The sequence below is a fragment of the Rhineura floridana genome, chromosome 8, assembly GCF_030035675.1.
Source record: "Rhineura floridana isolate rRhiFlo1 chromosome 8, rRhiFlo1.hap2, whole genome shotgun sequence".
NCBI lineage: Eukaryota > Metazoa > Chordata > Lepidosauria > Squamata > Rhineuridae > Rhineura > Rhineura floridana.
Genome location: NC_084487.1, coordinates 31,099,151 through 31,123,166, shown reverse-complemented (window position 1 = coordinate 31,123,166; position 24,016 = coordinate 31,099,151). Strand labels below are relative to the sequence as shown.

The 24,016-nt window shown below is 41.6% G+C and overlaps 1 protein-coding gene across 3 annotated transcripts in view; it reads left to right on the top strand.

Annotated features, from left to right (window-relative positions):
• DGKI (diacylglycerol kinase iota) overlaps positions 1-24,016 on the top strand; it is a 260,829-nt gene that overhangs the window by 173,907 nt on the left and 62,906 nt on the right. For all 3 annotated transcript variants that reach the window (XM_061638752.1, XM_061638750.1, XM_061638751.1), the window contains 4 exons: positions 10,578-10,647; positions 11,153-11,193; positions 12,889-13,016; positions 16,113-16,238. In XM_061638752.1, coding sequence (XP_061494736.1) covers positions 10,578-10,647; positions 11,153-11,193; positions 12,889-13,016; positions 16,113-16,238 — 365 coding nt within the window. The remainder of the gene's footprint in view (positions 1-10,577; positions 10,648-11,152; positions 11,194-12,888; positions 13,017-16,112; positions 16,239-24,016) is intronic.

The window sequence follows — 24,016 nt, the reverse complement described above, 5'->3', positions numbered from 1 at the left end:
CCTACTTGGGCTAAGGACCTTTGCAGCCTTTTCTCCCAGGATCCTTTTCAAATCATGAGGTCCTAGTACTTCCACTGGGGCTCCCATCATGATCTTTTCAGCTTTCTTCATAAGAATTCCTGTGGCTGCCACAATTCGCAGACATGCTGGCCATCCTCTTGCTACAGGATCCAGTTGAGACGAGTAGTAACCCACTGGTAGATGGTCAGGGCCCCACTGCTGTGTCAAAACTCCACTCGCAGTTCCCTTGTTTTCTGAAACATAAAGTCTATATGGTTTAAGTCCATCTGGTAAGGCTAAAGCTGGTGCTTTCTGCAAAGCTTGTTTGATATCTTCAAAAGCTTGGTGACATTCTTTAGTCCATTTCCAATCTGTTTCCTTCTTCAATAACTCATACAAAGGAGTGGCATAGCTACTGTAGTTTGGTATCCACTGTCGGCAAAAGCCAGCCAAACCCAAGAACGATCATAGCTCCCTAACATTTGTTGGTGGTGGTAAACCACAAATCGCTGTCCGCCTTTCAGTTGATAACATTCGTCCCTCCTGTGATAGTTGATATCCTAGGTATGTTACTTGCTTCTGGTTCCATTGTACCTTATCTTTGGACACTCGATATCCACAAGTATGCAAATGATTCAATAGGCTCACAGCATCCTGTTCATTGCTCCTCTTATCTGGGCTACAGATCAAAAGATCATCCACATAGACCAGCAACGCTGACTTTGGTTGTCTTTGATACCATGGTCCTAAATCTTTCTGTAATGCCTTAGTAAATTCAGATGGGGAGCTTATAAATCCTTGAGGTAATACGGACCAAGTTAGTTGACACTGTCGATGGTCAACTGGGTCTTCCCATTGGAATGCAAAAAGATCTTGACTATCTTCATGAAGGGGTACTGAAAAGAATGCATCTTTCAAATCAATCACAGTAAATCGGGTAGTATCGCCAGGTACATGAGCCAACAGAGTATGTGGGTTTGGCACTACTGGAACATCTTCTAAAACTTTTTAATTGATAGTTTGCAAGTCTTGCACCATCCTATACTGTCCTGGGCGGCCTTCCTTGGGAACTCCAAATATGGGGGTATTATGAGGACTAGTAGTTTGGTGTAACCATTGGTAATGGATAAAGTCCGTTACTAGTTCCTTCAAACTCAAGCGTACTTCTAGCTTCAAAGGAAATTGACGTACTGGAGTTGGGCCTACCCCAGGCTTCAATCTGACCTTTACTGGTTCAGCATTGACCGCACGAGCAGGATTATTCTTTCTGGCCCAAATATCAGGATGGATCCCCTCCGGAGGCTCCCACTGTTGTTTCTCTTTAACTTCTGGCTCCCCCCTTAAGGTCATTTGGAAAGCGCATTCTTGTTGCTTTGGTATCATTACTTCCAAGGTTTTTCCTTTAAATATGATTTGAGCTTGAAGCTTTGCTAGAAGATCCCTTCCAAATATTGCAATAGGGCAATCATCCGAAACCAAAAACTGATGTGTAAAATATTGTTGCTTATCTTCTCTTCCTGGAAGGTGTACCCAGATGGGTTGGGACAAAGGGACTCGACGACGGTGTCCTTCTATTCCCATTACATCTTTAGTTTCTTTCGTGAGGGTTAAAGGTAGACGGGACATTGCTCGTGGTATCATAGAGAAGGCCGCTCCTGTATCTACTAGTCCTTGGATCACCAAATTATTCAGGGTAAGACACACATATGGTTCTTCCCGCGAGCCGCCCTCATATCCCGTCCACCTTCATTCTGATTCTTCCTCCTGCCCTCTGACAACTGCAATTCGGGCCTGAGGTGAATTTAAATCGGAATTTGAGACTATCCTTGATTCCCTATAGTTGTCTCGAGAGCCAGGGGCCTCTCTATAGCCAGATGGGCCTCCCCGTCCATCTTGGCGAGGTCTAGGTACCTCCTTATTTCTACAATCTTTTGCCCAATGACCTCTCTTCAAACACTTCGCACATTGGTCCTTCTCCAATCTTCTCCGTGGCCCTCTTGCCTTATCTGTTTGGCCTACACCAACCACTGCCGCAATCAAATCGCACTGTTTTCAAGCATGCTGCATTGCTTGTTCATCAACTTTCCATCTTCTTTTTTACTTAGTTCATCTCTATTTATATAAACCTTAAACGCAATATCCATTATCTGTCCCATTCTCATACCCATCACTCCTTCCACCTTCTGCAACTTCTTCCGAATATCTGAAGAACTTTGACCAATAAATAAATAAATTAAAATCCGCTGATTTTCATCAGCCTCTGGATTAAGAGTAGTAAATCTTCGCATAGCTGTAGTAAGACAATTTAGGAAAGAAGAGGGATTTTCCTCTTTTTCCTGATGAATTTCATATAACTTTGCCACATTCATTGGTTTGGGAATGGCATGTTTAAGTCCATGTAAAATCATTCTTTTATATCTAGTAATCTCAGGGGCTCCTACTCCTGGAGTTTGAATCCACCTACGAGGGTCCACAGTTGGTAAAACATGTACCGGGGCTAAACCAGGTGCATTGCCACCTTGTCTCTGCTCCTCCAATGCAAGAGCCGTAGCTTGGGAAAGTACTAATGACTTTTCTTCTGTACTGAGAAGGGTATTCATCAATGTCTGAATATCAGCCCAAGTAGGGTGGTGGCTAGCAAAAATAGTCTCCCATAATTGGCAATGTTTATCTTGGTCTTCTCTCAGGCCTGGCGTCTGATTTTTCCAATTATATAAATCAGAGGTGGTAAAGGGCACATGTACATAAGCAACTTGTCCCTGGCCATCTAACATCTCTCGCATTGGTGCCATAAGGTGAGAGGCATCGGCCAAAACATCTTCTGGTGCAAGATTATTTCTGCCTGCATCTCTACTTATTGGAGTGGAACTATATGTGTGCCCACTCCGCAAGGTATGTCTATCCATTCCTTGATTTTCCCTCCTAACTTCCTCAGTCATCTGGAGACGTGGGTCAATCATTTGGGGCGAGACTCCTAAATTCTGGCTTTGTTGCACAGTATAAGCATAACGATCCAAAATATCATATTCTTGTCTTATTCGCCTTAAAGATTGACTCAAATCCTGGAACGTCACTGCGGTTCCAGATGAAGTCCCAGCAATAGGTGATTGACTTAAATCTTGTGCCATTGCTGCACTTCCAGAAGAAGGGGTTCCAAAATTAGTGGACTGTTGATACGTTGGGGGCTGTACTTGAGCTGGTGGCACAGCCTGAACTGGTGATTGAATCTGAGCTTGGATAGGTGGCATAATTTGGGCTGGTGGCAATTGTATTCCCTGTGGTGGCACTGGTAATACTGGTGGTGCTGGCAAAGGAATGGCCGTAGGTAGAGCCGTAGGTGAAACCAGGCATTCTTCTTCTTCTGCCTGAAGAACTGGGGGTTTTATTTCCAATTTCTTTCCCTTATTAATTTGGCATTGAGCCAAAGCCATTTCCAGCGCACACTCTGACGGTGGGTCTAGGCAGATGATTCTCCACCCCCTAGCATACCACCACGAGGTTAACTCATCTGGCAGCATGTCAAAAAGGGTGGCTTCCAACCGCCGAGCCTTTGTAATATTAAACGTTCCTCCCAGTGGCCAATCAATACCCAACTCCACCCATGCTTCATTACAAAACATTGACAACTGTTCTTCATTCGGGACCGGCCCTCCAGAAGAAACAACATTTTTCTTAAACTCAGAGAAATTTTGCAAAATACATTCAAGGGGGGTCATTTTCCAATCACCCTTTTTCTTCTGACTCTTTCTAAGCCCTTTCCTAACTTCCCTCTGTCCCGTCCTCTCTGCCTTTTCCTGTTTTGATGCACCCTGCCCCATTTTCCCGTCCAGTCCTATCTGCTCTTTGCAGATGACGTACGACTTTTTTGGGGTAGCCTCTCCGTCTAACCTGGGGGGTGTCTGAGACAAAACAACAGGCAGATGACTTACAACACGCGCTTCCCTCTGTTCGTGGCTCAGCCTCTCGCGAGGACGTGAGAAATGCACTAATTAGAGGTCCACATTCGCTTCAGGGTAAACTGCTGCAGATAAGCCCTGTCTCATGCACACACTTTCACACACCACTCTCTCCACACTTAGGCCCAGTGGGCTCTTACCCCTTTCGAAGAGACATTGGAACGTTGAAACCCCCTGCTCTTCTCCAATCCTCTCCAACCTTGTTTCGATTTAAAAGGGAGTCATCATGGCAATACCTCGTCGCCACAATCCGCTCCCACAGGCTTGGGCAGGCTGAACATAGCCTGGTGTGCACTTTTCCCAATCCCCTGTGGGCCACGCCCGAGGCAAAGAGGAATGCCAGCAAAATGACGTCCCGGCGGAGTCGCCAAATTGTTAGAAACAATACGCCCTAGCCCCTTTTGGGGGTCCTAGTGGCTGGATTCGTTCCCAGATACTCACCCAATAGAGCTCAAGAACGAACGAAACAAGATGGAGAATGGAGAATATTTATTTCTAACACGTGCATGTGGAGAAGGGCCAAGCCAGTTCTGACAAACTCTGCTGTGCTGGCCTTTTTATAAGCTTTGTTTTACTAATTATTCATGCATCAATTTCATCACATCTACATCATAACTACATCATTAATCCATGCCCATTTCCTCCTGGTAACCATATTAGATGATTGTTTTTCACACTTGTTATGTTCATATTGACCTTGTACATGTGCAACATAGTTTGCAACATAGTCTGGGCACAGGTGCATTTGCAACTAAAAGCCTGTGAGAATACAATTATCTATTTTGCAGACACAGCTTTAAACAAACAATGATTCTACAATTCAGCAAATTAGCATTTCTCTTTACACACACACAAGTAAATTAACTGTTAGCATTATAGCACAAGCAATGTGATTCTCAATACATTTCTACTATGAATTCAAAACAGCAAAACAGGCCTAATACTCCTTTTTACTTTGACTATGCAAAGAAAGCTTAATTGAACAAAATATGTTATTAATTTAAACAGTCAAACAAACAGAATTCAGTGTCACAATATTGCCATCCTTTACTGATGGTTGACATCTAAATGGGTACAAGTCACATTGGTTTAGATATAAACTGGGCTATTTCTGCCCCCCATCCCATCCCATCCCATCCCAATTGGGAAATAGCTCAGGTTATTCCCAAGCTAATTGGGTTTGAGGATAAGCCCAATTGAATAAGGACTGGTGGTTGGCTTTTTGGAAGGGAAGAGTTGAAGAGGCTGCCTGAGTGTGATGGAGTGAGGAGCAGATTGTTTTTAACAAACTCCAGCCAGCAGAAAAACATGAGGATTCTTCACATTTGAGAGAGCATTAGCAGTCTCTGAGTCTTGTATTTTTGATCCCAGAAATGAGTCTTGGTAATGAATTTCCCTTTGTCTGCCTCTGCCCTCCTCTTGCAACTTAGTCATAGTCGCTGACTCTGTTATATATCAGAGTGGGGAACCTCCAGTCCATTAGGCCTATGAAGCCATTTTGGCCAAACCAGACCCATCTGCCCTTCACTTGATGTCAGGTGTGGGCTAGGTAAAAACCTGATTCAGCTGAAAGGGGGTTTGCAGGCATTGCCAATCAGCTGATCAGTGGTGCCCTATGCAAAGTGCTGGGTAAGGTTAGCTGGTTACTGAGCCTTCAGAAGCCTCTTTCAAAGATCTTTCTTGCCTAGCACCTTGAAAGCAGCTTCTAGAGATCTGAGAATCACCAGTATTTTCAGGTCTTCAGAAGGCATGTTTTACTTTTATTTACTTATTTATTTATTAAAGTAGCTATAAGCCTCACTGTTCATAAAAGGACATCAGATTCTATGTACATTATTACTATTGTTGTTTTCTATTCTAAATGTGTTCCCAGTGTTCACTTGTTCTGTATGTCTTCTGTATAAAATATAATAAAAAGTACATCAAGGCGGCTTGATACAAAGACTTGATAAAATTAAAAACCAATAAAGCATCATTAAAAACAATTAATAAAGTGCTATTTTGCCTAATGCTTTTAAAGGGGCTTCTGGAGGTCATGTCAGACCTTGCGTCTGAAGACCCCTGCAGACAAAAAAAAAAAGTCACATGAGATCATTGTGACATCAGATGATAGGTGGGTGGCTCCATCCATCTGTCAAACCTGGTCTGCAAGGGTTGGGGGAGACAACTGTCTGGCCCGTCAGCCAGATCAAGTTCCATATTGTGGATGTGTATCAACAAGTTATCTATCCAGTTCTGCAAGTAAGACTCTTTGGAGTGTTTTGTGTATCATCAGCACCTTATGACATTTTATTTTGAATGTACCCCCCCTTTGCATTTTATGAATTCTCTTTGATTTCCCAGGTAGTTGTTTATATACTTTCCTGGAGTCTGTACCACAAAGAATGTTCCTAAGGTTAATTTGAGTGTCTCTCCCCACTGTAGCATTATCTTGTTATCAACCTAGTATAAATTATAGAATGGGAGGGGAAAGTGGCCATCAATAGCTCTTGAGTAATTTAGTTAACAGAACCATCTTCGTGTCTCGCTAATAAGATGTCTTGGGTGCGTTTAGATTTTTGTAAACAAAGAATGCATCTCTCTTGGGTTTCCCCTGGAGTCTGGAATGGGGAAGAGTCAGCAGAAACCATTGCTATGAACCCAGCTGCCAATGAGAAACTTGTTGCCAGATGCTGATTTGTGTCCCCTTCCTTTTTCATGTTGTTTGTTGCTTGCTCTTGTGTGTTTAATACATAGACATCCATCTTCATGTGAGTAAGAGCTCTAACTACCTCTGGTTTAGTTGCTGGGCTTGGATTGCCCTCAACAAAGTTGCTGGGAGGGAATAAATATGTTCCTCCTCCAGATGGATGCCTGCCAAAGATAACTCTACCTTGGCTGTGTAGCTAGGCCCAAGAATCCCCCCTCCGTTTGATTTAGCTTGTCAAACTATATTCAAGTGCTGGTAAAGTCAGCTATATTTCTCATTCTCTTAATCTTTTACCTAAAGCAGTGACTGCATCTGTGTTAATTTGTAAATTGGGGGCACATTCACAATCCTTGGTTTAACAATCCTTCCCAGGGAGATCTGGGAATTGTAGTTCTGTGAGGTAGATAGGAATAGTCTCCTAACAATTCTTAGCATGCTTAACAAATTACAGTTCCCAGAGTTCTTTAGGGGAAACCCTGACAAAGTGGTATAAAAGCACTTTAAATGTATGGTGTGGATAAGCCCAGGCTGAGCAAAAACTGCACTCCTCTCTGCAAGTGAGTTAGAGGTCTATATGCAGGGCTGGTCCTGCTGCACAAGCAATAATTATCAGTGAAATATTTTGAGGTGCCAAGAAATTCATTAGGGGTGGAGGAGTACTGACCGCTGTGTCCCCAACATCTATGCAAGAGATCCCAGATTAAAGTGCAACCGTATCTAAGGAGAATCTTTCTGCATGGGGTATGGAATGTGCAGGTGGCTGCAGGGTATTTCTTGTGGTTTGTTTTCCTCACGTTCAGTTCTACAATTATCTTAGAGCTTTCTCTTTTCTGTCCTTTGGTGTAGAATATATTATGATCTTTAGGATTAACTGAGAATTTGCTCATAACAACATGAGAACCTAAAAAGAGCCTACAGGATCAGGCCAGTGGCCCATCTCGTCCAGCATCCTCTTCTCACACTGGCCAACTTGATGCCTATGGTAAACCCACAAGCAGGACTTGAGCACAACAGCACTCTTCCCACTTGTGATTCCAAGCAACTGGCATTCAGAGGCATACTGTCTCCGACAGTGGAGGTAGAACATAGCCATTGTGGTTGGTAGTTAGCCACTGATAGCTTTATCCTCCATACATTTGTCTAATCCTTTTTTATAGTCATCCAAGCCACTACCAATTAAGCAACAACTGGGGCTGACAACAAAATGTTGCAGTATGGAAGTTTCCTGTTCAATGTTCCAGCCAGCTAGAAATGCTGTCTTACAGAATGGTCCATTCCATACCAAACTGTAGCTTTCTGCTCCCCAACAGATCCCCAGTATTCTGTGGTAACTGAGCATCCACATTGGGCTGTTTTATTGGGGTTAGGGATTGTCCCTTTATTTTTTTTCCGAAAGGTTTTTTTTGTGTACTTCTGCCAGGGTCATACGTGAGTATGCTGCTGTCTTCCTCTTGTTTCCCACCGGCCACAATTTGGCTACAATCCTGTTGAGACTCACCAACAAAGTTCACTGTTAGAAGGAGTAGATTGATGATTATGATGCTGATGCCAATATGTTTCTAAATGCACAGATATTATAAAGTCACCATAATTCCCCATCTTTCTCATCCAAAGGAAGCAAACTCTCTGAAATGCACACACAGGGCAGTGGCAAGCACCTAACAATATGCCAGAGAAACGATCCTTTGGTTGATGCCAGTGTATGACGTGATGCAGGATTGTCTGATAGAAATAGTTCCTACAAAAGCAGACTTTGCTTCTGGGATTGTCACATATTTAAATCGCCTGAGAACTTTTATGAGAAGGGTGTCTGGGGCATCATTTACTTCCCCGTCCTGCATAATGAAGGAGAGAAGTGCAATCAAGCCCAGAGGCGGAAGCTAATAAGAAGAATCTTGCAGGTTCTCCTGAGACCAACGAAAGACCATTAACAACTAGCAGAAATCTCATGCCAGGCTAATGAGCATCAGCCTGGTCGTGAGAAATTAGAGATGGAGTCTTTCAATGAATTAAACCCTAATTGTTGTAACATTATGGGTATAGAAATTGCTTAGGGAGAGAGTGCTGGCTTGTTGCACACCAAGAATATGTGAGCCAAGTTGTTTTTGGAGTCAGCCACAATCCAGATGGTATTTACAGTTCAGTTGCATATTTTTGGCCATAGTGTTACATCTTTCTTCACTGCCTGCTTCTTATTAACATCTAAGTTAAGAGACTCTAGTGGGCTGTGTTGGATTTTTAAAACAATGACACAACAATAAGTGACAGGCTTGTGCTCTGCATTTGTATACTTTTCTCAGTACATATTTTAAGAGGCTGCCTTTAACAAGAGAACACCCATTTGGCATAACTCAGAGCATCTGTGATGGGGTGACTGAAAACAACAACAGGGATTTTACTAATTACATCAGTGTCTACTAGCCATGATGGCTGCGTGTGACTTTCAGTATTAGGTTGCATACCTCTGAATACCAGTTTCTGGGGGGCACAAGGGGGGAGAGTGCTATTGTGCTCATGCGTGGCTTGCAGGCTTCCCATAAGCTTCTGGTTGGTCACTGTGAGGACAGGATGCTGGACTGGATGAGCCTTTGATCTGCTCCTCTGATTATGTTCTTATGACATTGGCAATATATTACTGACCCAGTGTAAGACTGTTTAGCTTGTATGCAATTATATAGACTCACAGTAGCCCAGTTTAATCCATCATAAAGCTTAAAAATACTCATAGTTCACTGAGTGAGGAATGATTCTTGTTATTGAAAATTGGCCTGGCAGTGTGACAAGCTCAAGGTATCGTACAAAAGTGCATGGCTGTTTGACTCATTAATTGGTTTTATTGTGCAGCTGGGGGCAGTTTTTCAGTTTTGTGAGTCCACCCTAAGAGTTCATGCATGCGTGCATGTCTACTCAGTCACTCACACATGAATGTGCGAGATGCCTTCTTTGAAAAGTATCGCTTATAAGATTATGTGAAAGCTCTTTCTCCAGGAAGCTGCCTTATACTGAGTGGGACCACCTGTCCATCTAGTTCTGCATTATATACACTGTCTGGCAGCAGCTGTTCAGCATTTTGGGCAGGAGTCCTTCCCTTTCCTATCAGGAGACGCCAGAGATTGAATCTGGGGCCTTTTACATGCAAAACATGTACTTTGTCATGGAGCTACGGCATTCCCCTTTCTTTGCTGTTTGATCTGCAATGGGTGTTTTCCTGGCAAAACTTATGGCTTAAATAAGATACCTGGCATTTGTGCTATACTATATTACTCAGTGTGAAGCATAGACTGCTCCCTAGATTGTTTGCCTTCCCTTGCAACCAGCCCAGCAAACTCAGTCCAAGGTAACTTGTGAGTCAAGACTTATTCACCTTCTTGCTGAGAAAGGAGGAGGAAGAAATTAATATTATTGCCGGATGCTGATTTCTTTGATATTATTTGCAACTCTATGTGAATGCTGCAGCATTATGTGAATATATTAAGATACAGAAAAGTTGCCTAAGAGACTCACTTCCCTGCACTAAATAAATACTGTTAAGCGGGAGGGGAGCTAACAAGATACATCCATCCCCAAAGGATTATCTAACAAGCATATGATGGTGGTGGTGGGGAGCTAACTGCCTTTTAGATTTAACGTTATATTTAACTATTTTGCCAAACATGTATGTGGTGCTACCTCTCTCCCTTCCTTCAAATCCCTCCTTCTGTTATGGTCTGCAGCTTATCCTCTGAATCCTCATTGCCAGCTGTAGCCAAGCTTTAAGTACATGTAATGACATTTGCCCATGTCCTTCTGCCCCCTCCCTTTGTCTTCCCAATGTCTTTTTTAGACTGTGAGCTTCTTGGGACCTCTGTTTTGCGTATAATAATCAGTAATGTGTCATTTGTAGTGATGGCTGATTATAAATAACTGCTCTTTCTTCTGCCCATCCCATCCAGGATCAGGAAAGTTCTTTCCCAAGAGCATTGTCTGTTCAGAGACTTTCCCCTAGATGGTGCTTCCTAGATGGTAAGTGTAAAGGATGGCTTTGTTTGTCCTTGCAGCAAAGAAGACTTAAGACAAATCTACTTTTTTATTTAAGCCATTTTGGCCCCACCCTTCTAACCTGTTCCCATGCTTGCTTTCAAAGTTTCAAAACAAAATGCATCAGTTGGAAATCCAGATCATTCTACCCTTGACTGCTGATAAGACAGCTGATTTTTACAACACACTCAGAATACAGGGAAATCCTCTTCATGCTTATTATAGACAGCTGCTTATATACAGTAGCTGAGAAATGCTGCAAGCCGTATGACTTGAAGAACAGACATGCTAGGATCTCAGCAAGCTTTACCAGCATGTGTACTTCACAGTCTCTAGTATGGATGAAGCATCTGTATATGATTTTTGAATGGGTGTTGTTGTTTTGTATTGTGTGTGTTTGTTTTTGCTGAGCTTTAAGAAGAATTTGGCAAGCTTTAGACATTCCCCCCCGACCTGCTCTTTAACGTAGTTTTTTCCTTCTTTCTTCCAGCAACTTCTGCCGATCGCTTTTACTGTATCGACAGATCTCAGGTGCACCACTTCACCCTTTTGTTGTTTTTCCTCAGTCCCTTTAAATTGCCCTTTGCCATCTGGGTGCTCTCCAACTATGCTGGCTGGGACTGTTGAGAGAGGGCATCCAAGACATCTGGAGGGTACCAGGTTGGCAAAGCCTGGTTTAAAAGCTTGTCCAATGCACAGGATTGTATTTACCATTATACTCAAGATAACAGGGCAACCACCAAATTGTTTATAAACTGCTTGCTATAGCTCCACAGGGCTGGGGCAGATGATTCTATCCATCTTTAGGATTCTGTTCCCCCACGATGTCTCATGAAATACTGAATTAAAATTGTGGGATGCAATGCACTTAGGTCAGTTCACAATCTATAATCAACTTGGGACTCTGAACCTCTGAGAAAACTTTGAGTCCATTGTTTAAATGTTGGAACCTCAGATTCATTACAGGTGCAAAGCAATATCTCTGTCATAAGTGTGATTTTTAACTTACACATTCAGCAGAGTGTGAATTAAATAAAATACCCTGTGTAGATTGGCACAAGGAAGCTAAAGTTAAAAGATCATTTATACCAAGAAAGATCTGGGCTGCCTTTCTGGCTTAAACCAGTTTGGTGTCTAATAGCACAACTTCCTTCTCCTTTCTTGCTTATCTTCCTGTGCTCGGGACAGTTTGCATTTAAAAAAGAAAATCTTCTAGTTTATCTCCTATTGCTGTTTACAGTCTGTCTAAAATCCTAATCCACTGTATGTGAGATAAGATAGCTCTGGAAATTATGTTAATGTTACAGGCCAGGACAAAATATTCTCAGTGCATCAAACTAAGAGTATCAACATTTGTCGAAAGTGTAGCATTTTTTGCTTGTTGGATGCTTACTGGAAGTTTTACAAACATGGATGTAATTCTGTTTAGGCTGTGTTTTTTTTTAATCTAGTTAATGGCTATGAAGCTGCAAACCACAACTAAGGGTGTGTTTGACTCAGAAGAGTCCTACTGCAGCAGGCCAACAGACTATGCAATCCAGCATCCAGTCTATACATTTCTACTGCAGTCCTGTAGACCATATGTAGCTGTTCACTTGGAAGTACGTCCCACTGAATTCAATGGAATTTATTCCCAAATTAGCGTGCATAGGCTTGCAGCCCTAGTGGGCAACGCTTTAGCATTATTTCATCCTCACAACAACATTTTATGGTTTCTCATCTCATTTTATGGGTGGGAGCTGAGCCTGAGAGATGGAGACTTACCTAGCCACCTAGTGGGAGTTCAAGACTGAGCAATAATGGTCTCCCCCTAACGGTCCAGTTGCAACACACTATCTACTATATCCAAGGGTCTTTTCATAAAACCACCTCACTTATTGTGGTCATTTGAAATGCTTGTGCATATTGACCCCTTAGCTAAGACCAGCCAGTCACCATGCACAAGATCCTTTTTTTTTTGCATTATATAACAAATGTTGGGAAAGAAAAGACATTTCAAGTGTCTTCCCCAAAACAGAGTGTTTTGTGTGATGTTTGGAGACCCATAGTTGGCTAACTGCAGGCTTGCACAGGGAGGGTTTTCAGTTGCTTTCCATGGGGCTGACATGACCCAGTCCATTGGTCATGATAGCCCACATTGTCTTTACATCTAGAAATTGAGTCCAGTCCCTTAAAGGTGCACACACTATTGATTGATGATCATTCACTTTTGTGCCATTGCTGCAGGAACATTTGCACTTTGTGACAGAAATCTCGCAGGACGAGATTTTTATCCTGGACCCGGAGCTTGTGGCAACACAGTCAGCAGGGACGCCTCCTGGGATGCCTGATCTGGTAGTGGAGCAGGCCTCTGGGTAAATATCCATTTCTCCTTTGGTGGGATCTGGAGTTCTCTGTACATATTTTCCTTTCATACATTGGGAGTTCCATGTATTTACAGTTGTGAAGGGTACAAAGAAAAAGTGCTCACACAGATTAAAGTTCAAAGTAGAAACTTTATTAGACATATGTAGGTTCCCCCTCAACATTCTCTGTTTCACACACACACACATGCACACACACATATCTGCTGCCTAGACCAGTCCCCGACAGGCATGAGGGAGAAAGGGCATCTTAAATGTTTGCTGGCTTTCCATCTTAAAATCCCTCCCCAACTGCTTTTAGACTTATGAACTGGGGGGAGAGGAGATAACAGATACCGGCGGGGGCTGTACCTCTAAGACAGGAGTGGGGAACCTTTGGTCCTCCGGATGCTGATGAACTACAACTCCCATCTGCTCTAACAGGTCAGAGATTAAAGGAGATGTAGTTCAGCAACATCTGGAGGGCCAAAGGTTTCCCATACCTGCTGTAAGGCCAAAAGCAGCTTGCAGGGGCAATTTAGAGTTGGAATACTGATGAATATGAAATGGTTGATTCCTTCTCTCCCAATTTCCCTCCATAGTGGTCTTCTCTTGAAGAGTGCAGCCTCAGAGACTACTTTAAATAAAAAAAGAAAAGAAGTTTGAGAGAAAGCATCATACATACCTCGAGCTTTAAAGCTTACGCTTAATCTTTCCACTGTGTTTACCTTGCCTTCTCACCTCAGATTGGGACATTTCCTATACTAATCACTGCTGCTGGGCCTAGTGGGTGGTCAGGGATCACTTGATACTGCAATACTGCTGCAGCTTAGTAGGTGCTAAGATAGCCAGATCCTTAGGAGGGAAAACCACCTGCAAGAACAGAATAAGAACCGCTGTATTGTTCATGCAGTAGGGATGGAAGTAGGGATGTTGGTTTTGATTTGCCCAGTTTCTCATTTTTCCAATCTTAAATTTAATTCTCCACATTTCTGCAGCAATTTGTGATTTTTAAAAAAATTTTTAATGAAAATTCTTCAGCATTTTAGTGAGAATTTCTCCTGATAAACGCATGTTTGTATGCAGTTTTGATTAACGTACACATATTTTGTAAACAATTTACCCTAATACAATTCATTTTTATGCACACTTTCCCCTAATATATGTATTTTTATAAACATTGCTTGATTGGAGAACTGCATTGAAAAATTTGGATAAGTACAAATTATGAAGGATGACTGTGCTTTGGTTTGCTTTGGTTGTTGACACCATAATTGTTTTATTTGTTTAGCAATATGCCATTACAAACAGATCATTCAAAGATGAGACACAAATTTAGCTCTTAAATTCCTAGCTGCGAGGGCATCATATTGTTTTGGAAATTGCAGATCTGGCTTTAAATGTGGAATGAATCAAATTTCTCCCCCAACCCTATCTTGCAGTAATTAATATTAGAATGGAAGTTAATTAGACATTGAAGCTAGGAGTGTGTTTCTCTGTGTGTGCACAACGATTTTCTAGGAACAAGATTTAAAGGTGTGGAGTTATGGAGATGAGAACATGCTTATGCAAAGTGAGAGTCTGTTCTTCTCATTGATGTGTTCCGGTCCATTCTCCTCTCATCTCCATGTGTCCTTTCAGTGCCTGTTCCACTGAAAGAGAGATGCAAGAGCTCAGCCTATCTGCGAATTAGGCTCCTGCTCTCTTCAATAACCCAGAAACTAGGCACCAGCCCTAGTGTTTTTGGTTGCCTGTGGCTACTGGACATCCGGATTTGGGCTCCATTGATTCAAATGAAATAGGCACATCTGTTTTATATTATTTTATGAACATTGCTTAGGGATTTATTTAGTTTTTCTTAAGTGGTCTATAAATTTTGTTAATTAAAAATAAAATAAATCTATATCGCAAAGAATGAAACTGAGGTTATCATACTTTGGACACATAATGAGAAGACAGGATTCACAAGAAAAGACCATAATACTGGGAAAAACAGAAGGGAGTAGAAAAAGAGGAAGGCCAAACAAGAGATGGATTGATTCCATAAAGTTAGCCACAGACCTGAACTTACAAGATCTGAACAGGGTGGTTCATGACAGATGCTCTTGGAGGTCACTGATTCCTAGGGTCACCATAAGTCGTAATCAACTTGAAGGCACATAACAATAACATATTGCAAATTACTGAGGCATCCTGGGAATTTTATCTTCCCATATGAGCCAGTTCTACTTATCTTTATCTATGTATTTTTTAATAGATATGTTTTAAATGGCTTTAATTCTTTCGATAGCTTAATTACATTTTAGCAATAACCTTTTGTTTGTTTTATCTGTGTTTTTAATCTGTATTTGTTTTAATTTTTGTAGGCCATCTTGAGTCCCAGTTTTGGGAAAAGGGATTTAAAATTATTATTATTATTATGCCATCCTTCACCAATATTGGTCACAGAGCGGTTTACAAAAAAAGGTTATATCCAGGACTCTCATCCCACACAGGAGGAGCATAAGGAACTCACTTATAAGATTGTCTCATGAAACATGCAAGAATATCAGAGTTGCAAATAATCAACTCCACAGAAAAGCAAGGCATGAAATGACCCTCTTCTGGGAACAGAGACTGGTGCATCTGTCCATTTCAGTTTTTTTTCAGTCTCTCATTTTTCCAGTCTTCAGTTTGCCCCGTATCTGATGTAGTTTGCAACTTTTTAAAAAAAGTCAGCATGAAAATTTATCCCAACATACATATTTTTGCTTGCAGTTTCCCTTAATATATGCTAGCAGTCTTCCCTCATTTATGTCTTTTTGCAAGCAATTTCCCCCAATATATTATATTTTTGTACATTAAAAAAACCTAATATACGCCTCTTTATGTGTACTTGCCCGTCATATACCCTTTTTTCCCATTCTTCTTTTTGGCTGGAAAACTACACTGAAAGGTTTGCAGAAGTGAGAATTTAGAAGGGTAGCTGTGTTTCAGTTCATGTATTGATTTACAAAATGCTGAATGGGTAGGTTTTCATTAAAATGTGAACAAAACAAATCTCTCTGCCTCACTGCCCCAATCCCTATCTGGTAATAAATATTTTTCATTTGGAAATCTTTTTTTCAGAATATCAGATCGATGGAATCCTGCTGTTCGAAAGCGCATGCTGAGTGACAGCAGCCTGGGAAAGGTGTCGCCTCACTACGAGGTACCTGAAAAGCAAAAGGAGGCCATCCAGACGCACATGCTGCAGTAAGAGCCCTCTGCATTTCTCTGCTTGATGCTGCATTGCTACCATCACCCAAGGCAATTTTACCTGTTCTTTTACAATGCAATTTTGATACACTGTTCTGATGTACTGCATTCTCTGCGTTCTTTCTTTTTTTTGCCACTTTGCCTCATACTTTCCCCATATTTTTTTAAAAGCTATCTCTTGCACCCTCAATTCAAACTAAGTCAGGGCATGTCTACACTGCCAAGTTGAGAGAATGTTAGTGGGCTTGAATGACAATCACTTCTGCCTGGTTGGTTGTGTATGCAAAGGGCACAGTAGCAGGAATATGCTTCATACCAGGCGAACTGTGACACATGTTCCTACAGTACTGCTGCACCTACAACCTGACTTGCTAGCCTGGTTCTTGCATTGTGCTCCATCAGCTCCATCTAGGTATGCAGTTCTATAAATTACCACAGCTGGATGGGTAATCATGCAGAAGCTACTATGACTGAATCTTTCCCAGATTCCAGGAAAAATCAATTCATTGCTTTCAGAAAGATAACACATCAGACTTTTTAATGTTCTTAAGTATTCAGGAGTTATCTTTATACTTTATTTGGCACTTTGCAAGCTTCTATCTTAACCATCAATATTTCTGATTTCATGTCATCTTTTGGGTTCATCCATGATTTGTCCGTTTTCATTGATAATCTTCCATCTTTTTTTTAAAAAAAGCTTCTTCTTGGCTTTATTTTTTTTGAGTGCTAAAAAAAGTGCTGAATCACCCAGAGTTATCCGTACCAGTAAGCAGTTATTGATTTCCTCAGCAGATTTCCAAATACCATCAAAGTCCACAACTGTCAATTATTTTGCTTGTTATATTTCACCACTATGGGATTCCATTTGGATATGGTGGCATGTTAAAGACGAGCAAACATATTGTTCTGTGAGTTTCCATAAGATACAATCTACTTAATCAACTGCATAAAGTGGTCTGAAAACTTGGTAAGCATGTAACAGTGGAAGGGAAATGGTTTTACACAAAGATGTTAAAACCTAACACTAGAGATACAATACAGGTTGTGACTGTATACCTAACCACAAATAAAAATATGCTGATAAAATAAATAAATAAAAATATTGGCATAGATAAGGACATGATATAGGCTGCAATCCTAACCCCACCTACCTGGGATTAATTCATCATTCATTCATTGGCGATCACTCGTGGCCGAGTAAGATTGTCTTCCAAGATAAGGTCTTTAACAGTGGGTCCGTAAGTGACTGTGGAGGCCAATTCTGGATCCACACAGTCTCCCACAGTGAGGACATAGGTTTCCAGATGGAAGATGGTCGCGATGAGGATTTGTTTGATGTGCCTTCTGCTTATCCCATTTGTCCCGTTCGCCCTATACTCGTGCTCCTTCAAAGTCCACAGCACGTTTGATAATAGCTGACCTCCATTTGGGATGTTCATGGGCCAAGACTTCCCAGTTGTCAATGTCCTTGTTACATTTCTTTTAGATTCACTTTAAGAACATCTTTAAACCTCTTTTGCTGTCCACCCATGTTCCGTTTTCCATCCTTAAGTTGGGAGTAAAGTAGCTGCTTTGGAAGATGGTGATTAGGCATTCGAACAACATGGCCAGTCCAGCAAAGTTGATGTTGGAGGATCATTGTTTCAACACTGGTGGTCTTTGCTTCTTCCAAAACGCTAACATTAGTCCGTCTGTTTTCCCAAGTAATTTGCAGAATTTTCTGGAGGCAGCGTTGGTTTCAAGAAGTTGGGAGTGGCGTTTATAAATGTTCCATGTTTCACAGGCATACAGTAAGGTCGGTAGTACAATGGCTTTGCAAATAAGCATTTTGGTCTCCCTGCGAATATCCTGATCCTCGAACATTCTACGCTTCATTGGGGAGAATCTGGCACTCACAGAGCTCAGACAAAGTTGAATTTCAGCATCGATGTCAGCTTTTTTTTTATCATTAATTTTTATTCAAATTTTCAAAAACAAAACAAAACAAAAATAATTAAACAATAAAATATAATGTTGACTTCCGATTTGTCGCAGATCAGTTATAGGTCTACAATATATAACAAACCTGTCTCTTAAATTATATTACAAAATCACTTTCCTCCAGTAATTATCTTAATTAATCATCAAATCTCATAAACATTACTTTATTCTTTCCACAAAAAGTCAGAGAGGTTTCAATTCCTTAAGAAATATATCTATCAATTTTTCTCCAAATAAACATGTCGATTAATCCATCTCATCAAATCTGTTAGGTCCAATAATTTCAATAGCCATTCTTCCATTATCAATGTTAATTCCATCTTCCATCTTCAATAATCCTGTTAAATCCAGTAATTTCAGTAGCCATTCTTCCATTATCAATATCCCATAATAATCTTGCTGTCATAGCCATAGTCATATAATAAGAGTCTGATGGGAATTTCCTTTATCACAAATATTTCCTTGCCATCAATTCTGAATGTGTTGCTGAAATATTGTTGTAAAGTCATATCTCTGTTCTTCTTTTTTACGAAATGCACTGGCACATCTCTTGAGATTGTCACATATCTGTAATTAATTCCATAGATTTTTTCTATGTCAAGCTCCATCACATCATTCCAGTCCAGAAATTTATCCAAGACATTGATAGCTTTATCTCTAATATCTTCATTAATTTCTTCAGAGACAACGTTGAATTCCAAACAGTAAATTTTATCTCTAATATCCATAAACTCCAAATCTTTTTCCAGTTCCACATTTGTTCCAATCTCCAGGGCTTGCATCTTCCCTTTAATTTTTCTTTTTTCATCTTCTAATGCTTGTCCAGTTGTATCTCTGATCTCATCAACCTCCTCTCTCAAAAGATCCCCTATTTCTTTAAGCTCCTGCTTCATTTTGCCAAATTCAATTTTCATCTCCTGTCTACCCTGCCTCAGGGTTTGTTTCGTTATCTCAATCTCATCCATTATTTTCTGAAGCATAGTTACTTCCAGGATCTCAGCCACTTTCTTGATTGCCATTCTTAAAACCACGAAGAAAAAAAAACCCACTTCTTATTCCAGCAACAATTGGGTTAATATTCCAAGCCTGATGACATCACAGTGTAGACAGCACAGCCTGCCTTATCTCTTATATGTTCAGGAATGCAAAACAAATTTAGTTCACAGCATCAAAACAGTTAGTGGCATCGTGAACAAGCAGATTCGTCAAAATGAAATAGACCAAAAAAAATAGTCCCAGACATATAATACTCCAAAAGTTCATAAATCAGATTTATTTTTTTTCTCCTCGGAATAGAAATCCCTCATCCGTTTGTATCTTTAAAATGCACAAATTCCAGGCCAGCTTTTTGCAATAATAACAAAGATAAGCTTTTTCAATTTCTTTCCTCCTTAATTTCGTGAATGAAAGAGAAGAGTTATAACTCACCCAGGGATTCTTTATAGCTGATTCATTGACAAATCTCTTTTTGCTGCAACAATTTAAACCAGATGATAAAAATAGAAAGAAGGATGCTTGCCTGTTAAAATCCGTTTTCCTTTGAAGAAAAGATAAACGTGTCGCTTAATCAGTTAGAGCTTGTTTGGAAGTCCATCCGGCACTGCTGGCTGAACCTTCTCTCATAAACTAATGAAATCCAGTCCTCCCAACAAACACAGGCTTTTGTGGTTAATCTCTACGTTTCTCCCTGCCCAGGAGAAAGTCTTTACCAGTCAAAAAAACACGTTCTGACTGATTTTAAAACTGAAAAAGCTTCCTCTGAGACGAGAGCTCGTCTCAAAGGCAGGCACAGGCGAAGTCACCCTTCCCGGAAGTTCTGCATCGATGTCAGCTTTTACAGAGAGATGGCTGCCGAGATAGGGGAAGTGATCAACGTTCTCCAATGTCACACCATTAAGCTGGATCAATGGTGCTACAGGGGGACTAATTCGCACCTGTTGATGAAGCATTTGGTTTTTTTAATATTAAGTGAGAGCCCAAGCTTTCCATATGCTTCTGTGAAGACATTTAGGATAGTTTGAAGATTTTTCTCTGAATGTGCAGAGACTACATTATCATCAGCATATTGAAGTCCTACGACAGAGGTTGACATTACCTTAATTTTTGCTTTCAGCCTACTGAGATTAAAAAGCTTTCCATCTGTTCGATATATTATTTCCACACCAGTAGGAAGTTTTCTCTTAATAAGGTGTAGAACCATAGCAATGAAGATAGCAAATAAGGTAGGAGCAATGACACATCCATTTTTTACGCCTTATCCGACTCTGAATGGATTGCTCCGAAAGCCATTGTTGTCCAAAATTGTTGCTGTCATGTTGTCATGAAGGAGTCGCAAAATATTCACAAATTTATCAGGGCATCAAGTTTTCAGAAGGATGGTCCAGAGAGTGGTTCGATTCACAGTGTCAAAGGCCTTAGTCAGATCAATAAACGCCATATATAAAGGTCGATTCTGCTCACGGCATTTTTCTTGAAGCTGCCATGCAGTGAAGATCATGTCCACTGTCCCCCTGGAAGGGCAGAAACCATTTTGAGATTCGGGGAGAACATCCTCTGAGATCGGCGGGGGGCGATTTGCGAGGATCCTTGCAAGGATTTTACCTGCGGTAGCAAGAAGAGGGATACCTCGATAGTTCCCTCAATCTGTTCTATCACCCTTCTTAAAAAGGGTGATAATTATGGCATCCCTAAAGTCTTCCAGGATCTCTGTCATGGCCCCGTCAGAGGGCTCATCAGACGAGGATGACTCGGGAGTAACAGCAGCAGACCCAGAAGGAGAAATGGAGGAAACTCCTGAGAACCCAGCTTCTTCTCCCCCTCAGCTGCAGAGCACCCCAGACACAGCAGAAGCCCTTCAGCCAGACGCAGGCAGTGAACAGGATACTCCCCCCTCACCTGCAGAACGTAGACAACAGAAGGTCAGGCAGAAGAGGGGCAGGCCTGTCCACTTAAGGCCAAAACGCTGATGGCTCACACCTGCTGACAAACCTGCTCCTTAAAAGTCAAACCTTGGCTTCAGCTTGTTGCTGACTACAACGTCAGGCGTGACCACTGTGTGTCTTTGTGAGGCGTCCTTCCCTGGCTCTCCCTGTCAGGTTCCTACCTGCTTGTGGTTACTGCCTGTCTCTAGGCACCACCAGGGACTCCACCAGTCTGGACCGCACTCTCTTATGGTTTACCTATCCACTCTAGCACAGATCTCAACAGATCCCCCTGCTAGGCAACCACCAGTAACGTCCCAATACTAGTATTCCCAGAGACTCTGAATACTGGTATTGTTATTCTCTTCACCGCTGCCACCATTTGTTACAGTTCCCCTTCAGCCTTGGTCATTACCTTACCCTCCCTTCTGGTCTGTGAAACCCCAGCCAAGGATCAGGCCTTTGGTAAACCAAATTAAGTATTTATTACAGATAACAAAGCTAACAAGATTAACAGGATTTCTTCTTAAGGCACATAAGCATATGGTTTTACTCAATACTAACCCGAACTCCACCTCCCTCCTGGTAAACAACTCTCTAAACCCCACCAAGCAATCCACTCTTTTTCTTCTCCCCCCAGATTCCACAATTCACCACCTCACATTCACCCATTTTAAACACTCCGCCAATCATCTCGCATTCTACTGCCCATTCACTCCCCCTCTTTCACTCCACTTACCATGTATCTTCTAAAACAACAACACTTACCATATATACATTAATATAGGAACATCACATTCCCCCCCCCTTAAACAACAGCAGAGTATTATTCCGGTTCCAGGATTTATACGTCGCGTTAACAAATAAAAGTCTCTATGGGGAAAATGTCTTTCTTTGTTCCTCTGTCTGGTCACGTCACTGCAGTCCCAGCCACTTGCCTGGAAAGTCCATCGGCCAGTACATTGTCCTTGCCTTTTATGAACTGGAAGTCCACTTGATAGTCCTGTAGGGCCCAGGACCACCTCTGCAGCATAGTGTTATGGTTTTTCATAGTCTGCAACCATAACAAGGCCCGATGATCCGTAGTCACTGTGAATCTTCGTCCCCACACGTATGGGCGCAACTTGTTCAGTCCCCACACGACCGCTAGGCACTCCTTCTGGACCGACGAATAGTTTTTATCCCTCGGCGTCAGCTTGCGACTCAGGTACGCCACTGGATGTCTAGTGCCTTCTCTCTCCTGTAGCAAGACGACTCCCAGCGCGAGGTCTGACGCATCTGTATCCACGATGAATGGTTTCTCATAGTCTGGTGCTATTAATATGGGTCCTTGGCACAAGGCTTGCTTCAGTAGATCAAAAGCCTTCTGACATTCATCCGTCCATACCACACGCTCAGAACACTTCTTCTTTGTTAATTCATGCAAGGGGGTTGCTATTTCCCCAAAATTTCTCACAAACTTCCTATAAAATCCAGCCACACCCAGAAATGCCCTTACTTGCTTTTTGGTTAAGGGGATAGGCCACGCTTGTATTGCCTCCACCTTGCTCCATAAGGGGGTGATTTTCCCACTCCCCACCTTATGTCCTAAATAGATTACTTCCTTTAGTCCAAACTGGCATTTCTTAGCTTTTATTGTGAGGTCTGCTTTTCTTAAGGCCTCCAATACTGTTGTCAGGTGTTGGACATGCTCAGGCACCGACTTGCTAAAAATGGCCACGTCATCGATATAGGCCACTGCAAAATCTGACATGCCTCGCAACACAGTATTGATTAGCCTCTGAAATGAACTTGGTGAGTTCCTTAGTCCCATGGGTAAGGTCACAAACTCATATAACCCATCTGGTGTACTGAAGGCAGTTTTGGCTCTGGATTGCTCGTCTAGTTCCATTTGCCAAAATCCTTTACAGAGATCTAGTGTAGAGATAATGGTTGCTGCCCCCAATAACTCTAACATTACGTCTACCCTAGGCATAGGATACGCATCTGGGACAGTAATTTTATTGATTAGCCGATAATCAATGCAAAACCTTGTCGTTCCATCTTTTTTCGGAACCAGGACAATACTTGAGACCCAGGGACTGATGGATTCCCTGATCACTCCTAATTCCAGCATCTCTTCCACCTCCTTTTTGATCTCATTCAAAACTTTCCCATTCACACGGTACGGAACAGATCTGATTGGGGCATGATCTCCAGTATAAATGGAATGTATAACTATACTGGTTCGGCCAGGTTTGTTGCTAAAGAGATTCTTATAGGTTTTCAAAACTCTCAGAATCTCTTCTTTTACTTCCTCCTCTACCTCCTCTGACCATTCCACTTGATCTACCCCTCCTTTGTCTTTGCTTTCCTGTACCAAATCTGGAAGTTCAGGCCCACTTCCCTCAGGGAATAAGGTAACTTGCAACACCTGTGCATCCCTGGTATGGTAAGGCTTCAACATATTTACATGAACCACTTTGCTTTTGTTTAATTGGTCTGTGGTGATTACATATGTCACTGTGTCAAGCCTTTCTCTGATGGTATATGGTCCTTCCCAGTTAGCCTGTAATTTGTCATGTTTCCTGGGTATGAACGCCATAACCATATCTCCCACATCATACACACGTTCTCTGGCTGTTCTGTCATACTAGTAACTTTGCTTCTCCTGTGCATGACTCAAATTCTCTTTCACTACTTCCATCATTGATGTTAATTTATTGTGGAATTCCAATACAAAATCTACTACAGAAGTTTTGTACTCTCCCAGAGTTCCTTCCCATGAATTTTTTAGCAGTTCCAAAGGTCCCCTCACTTTTCTAGTAAACATTAGTTCAAAGGGTGAGAAGCCTGTTGACTCCTGAGGGACTTCTCGGTATGCAAATAAGAAGC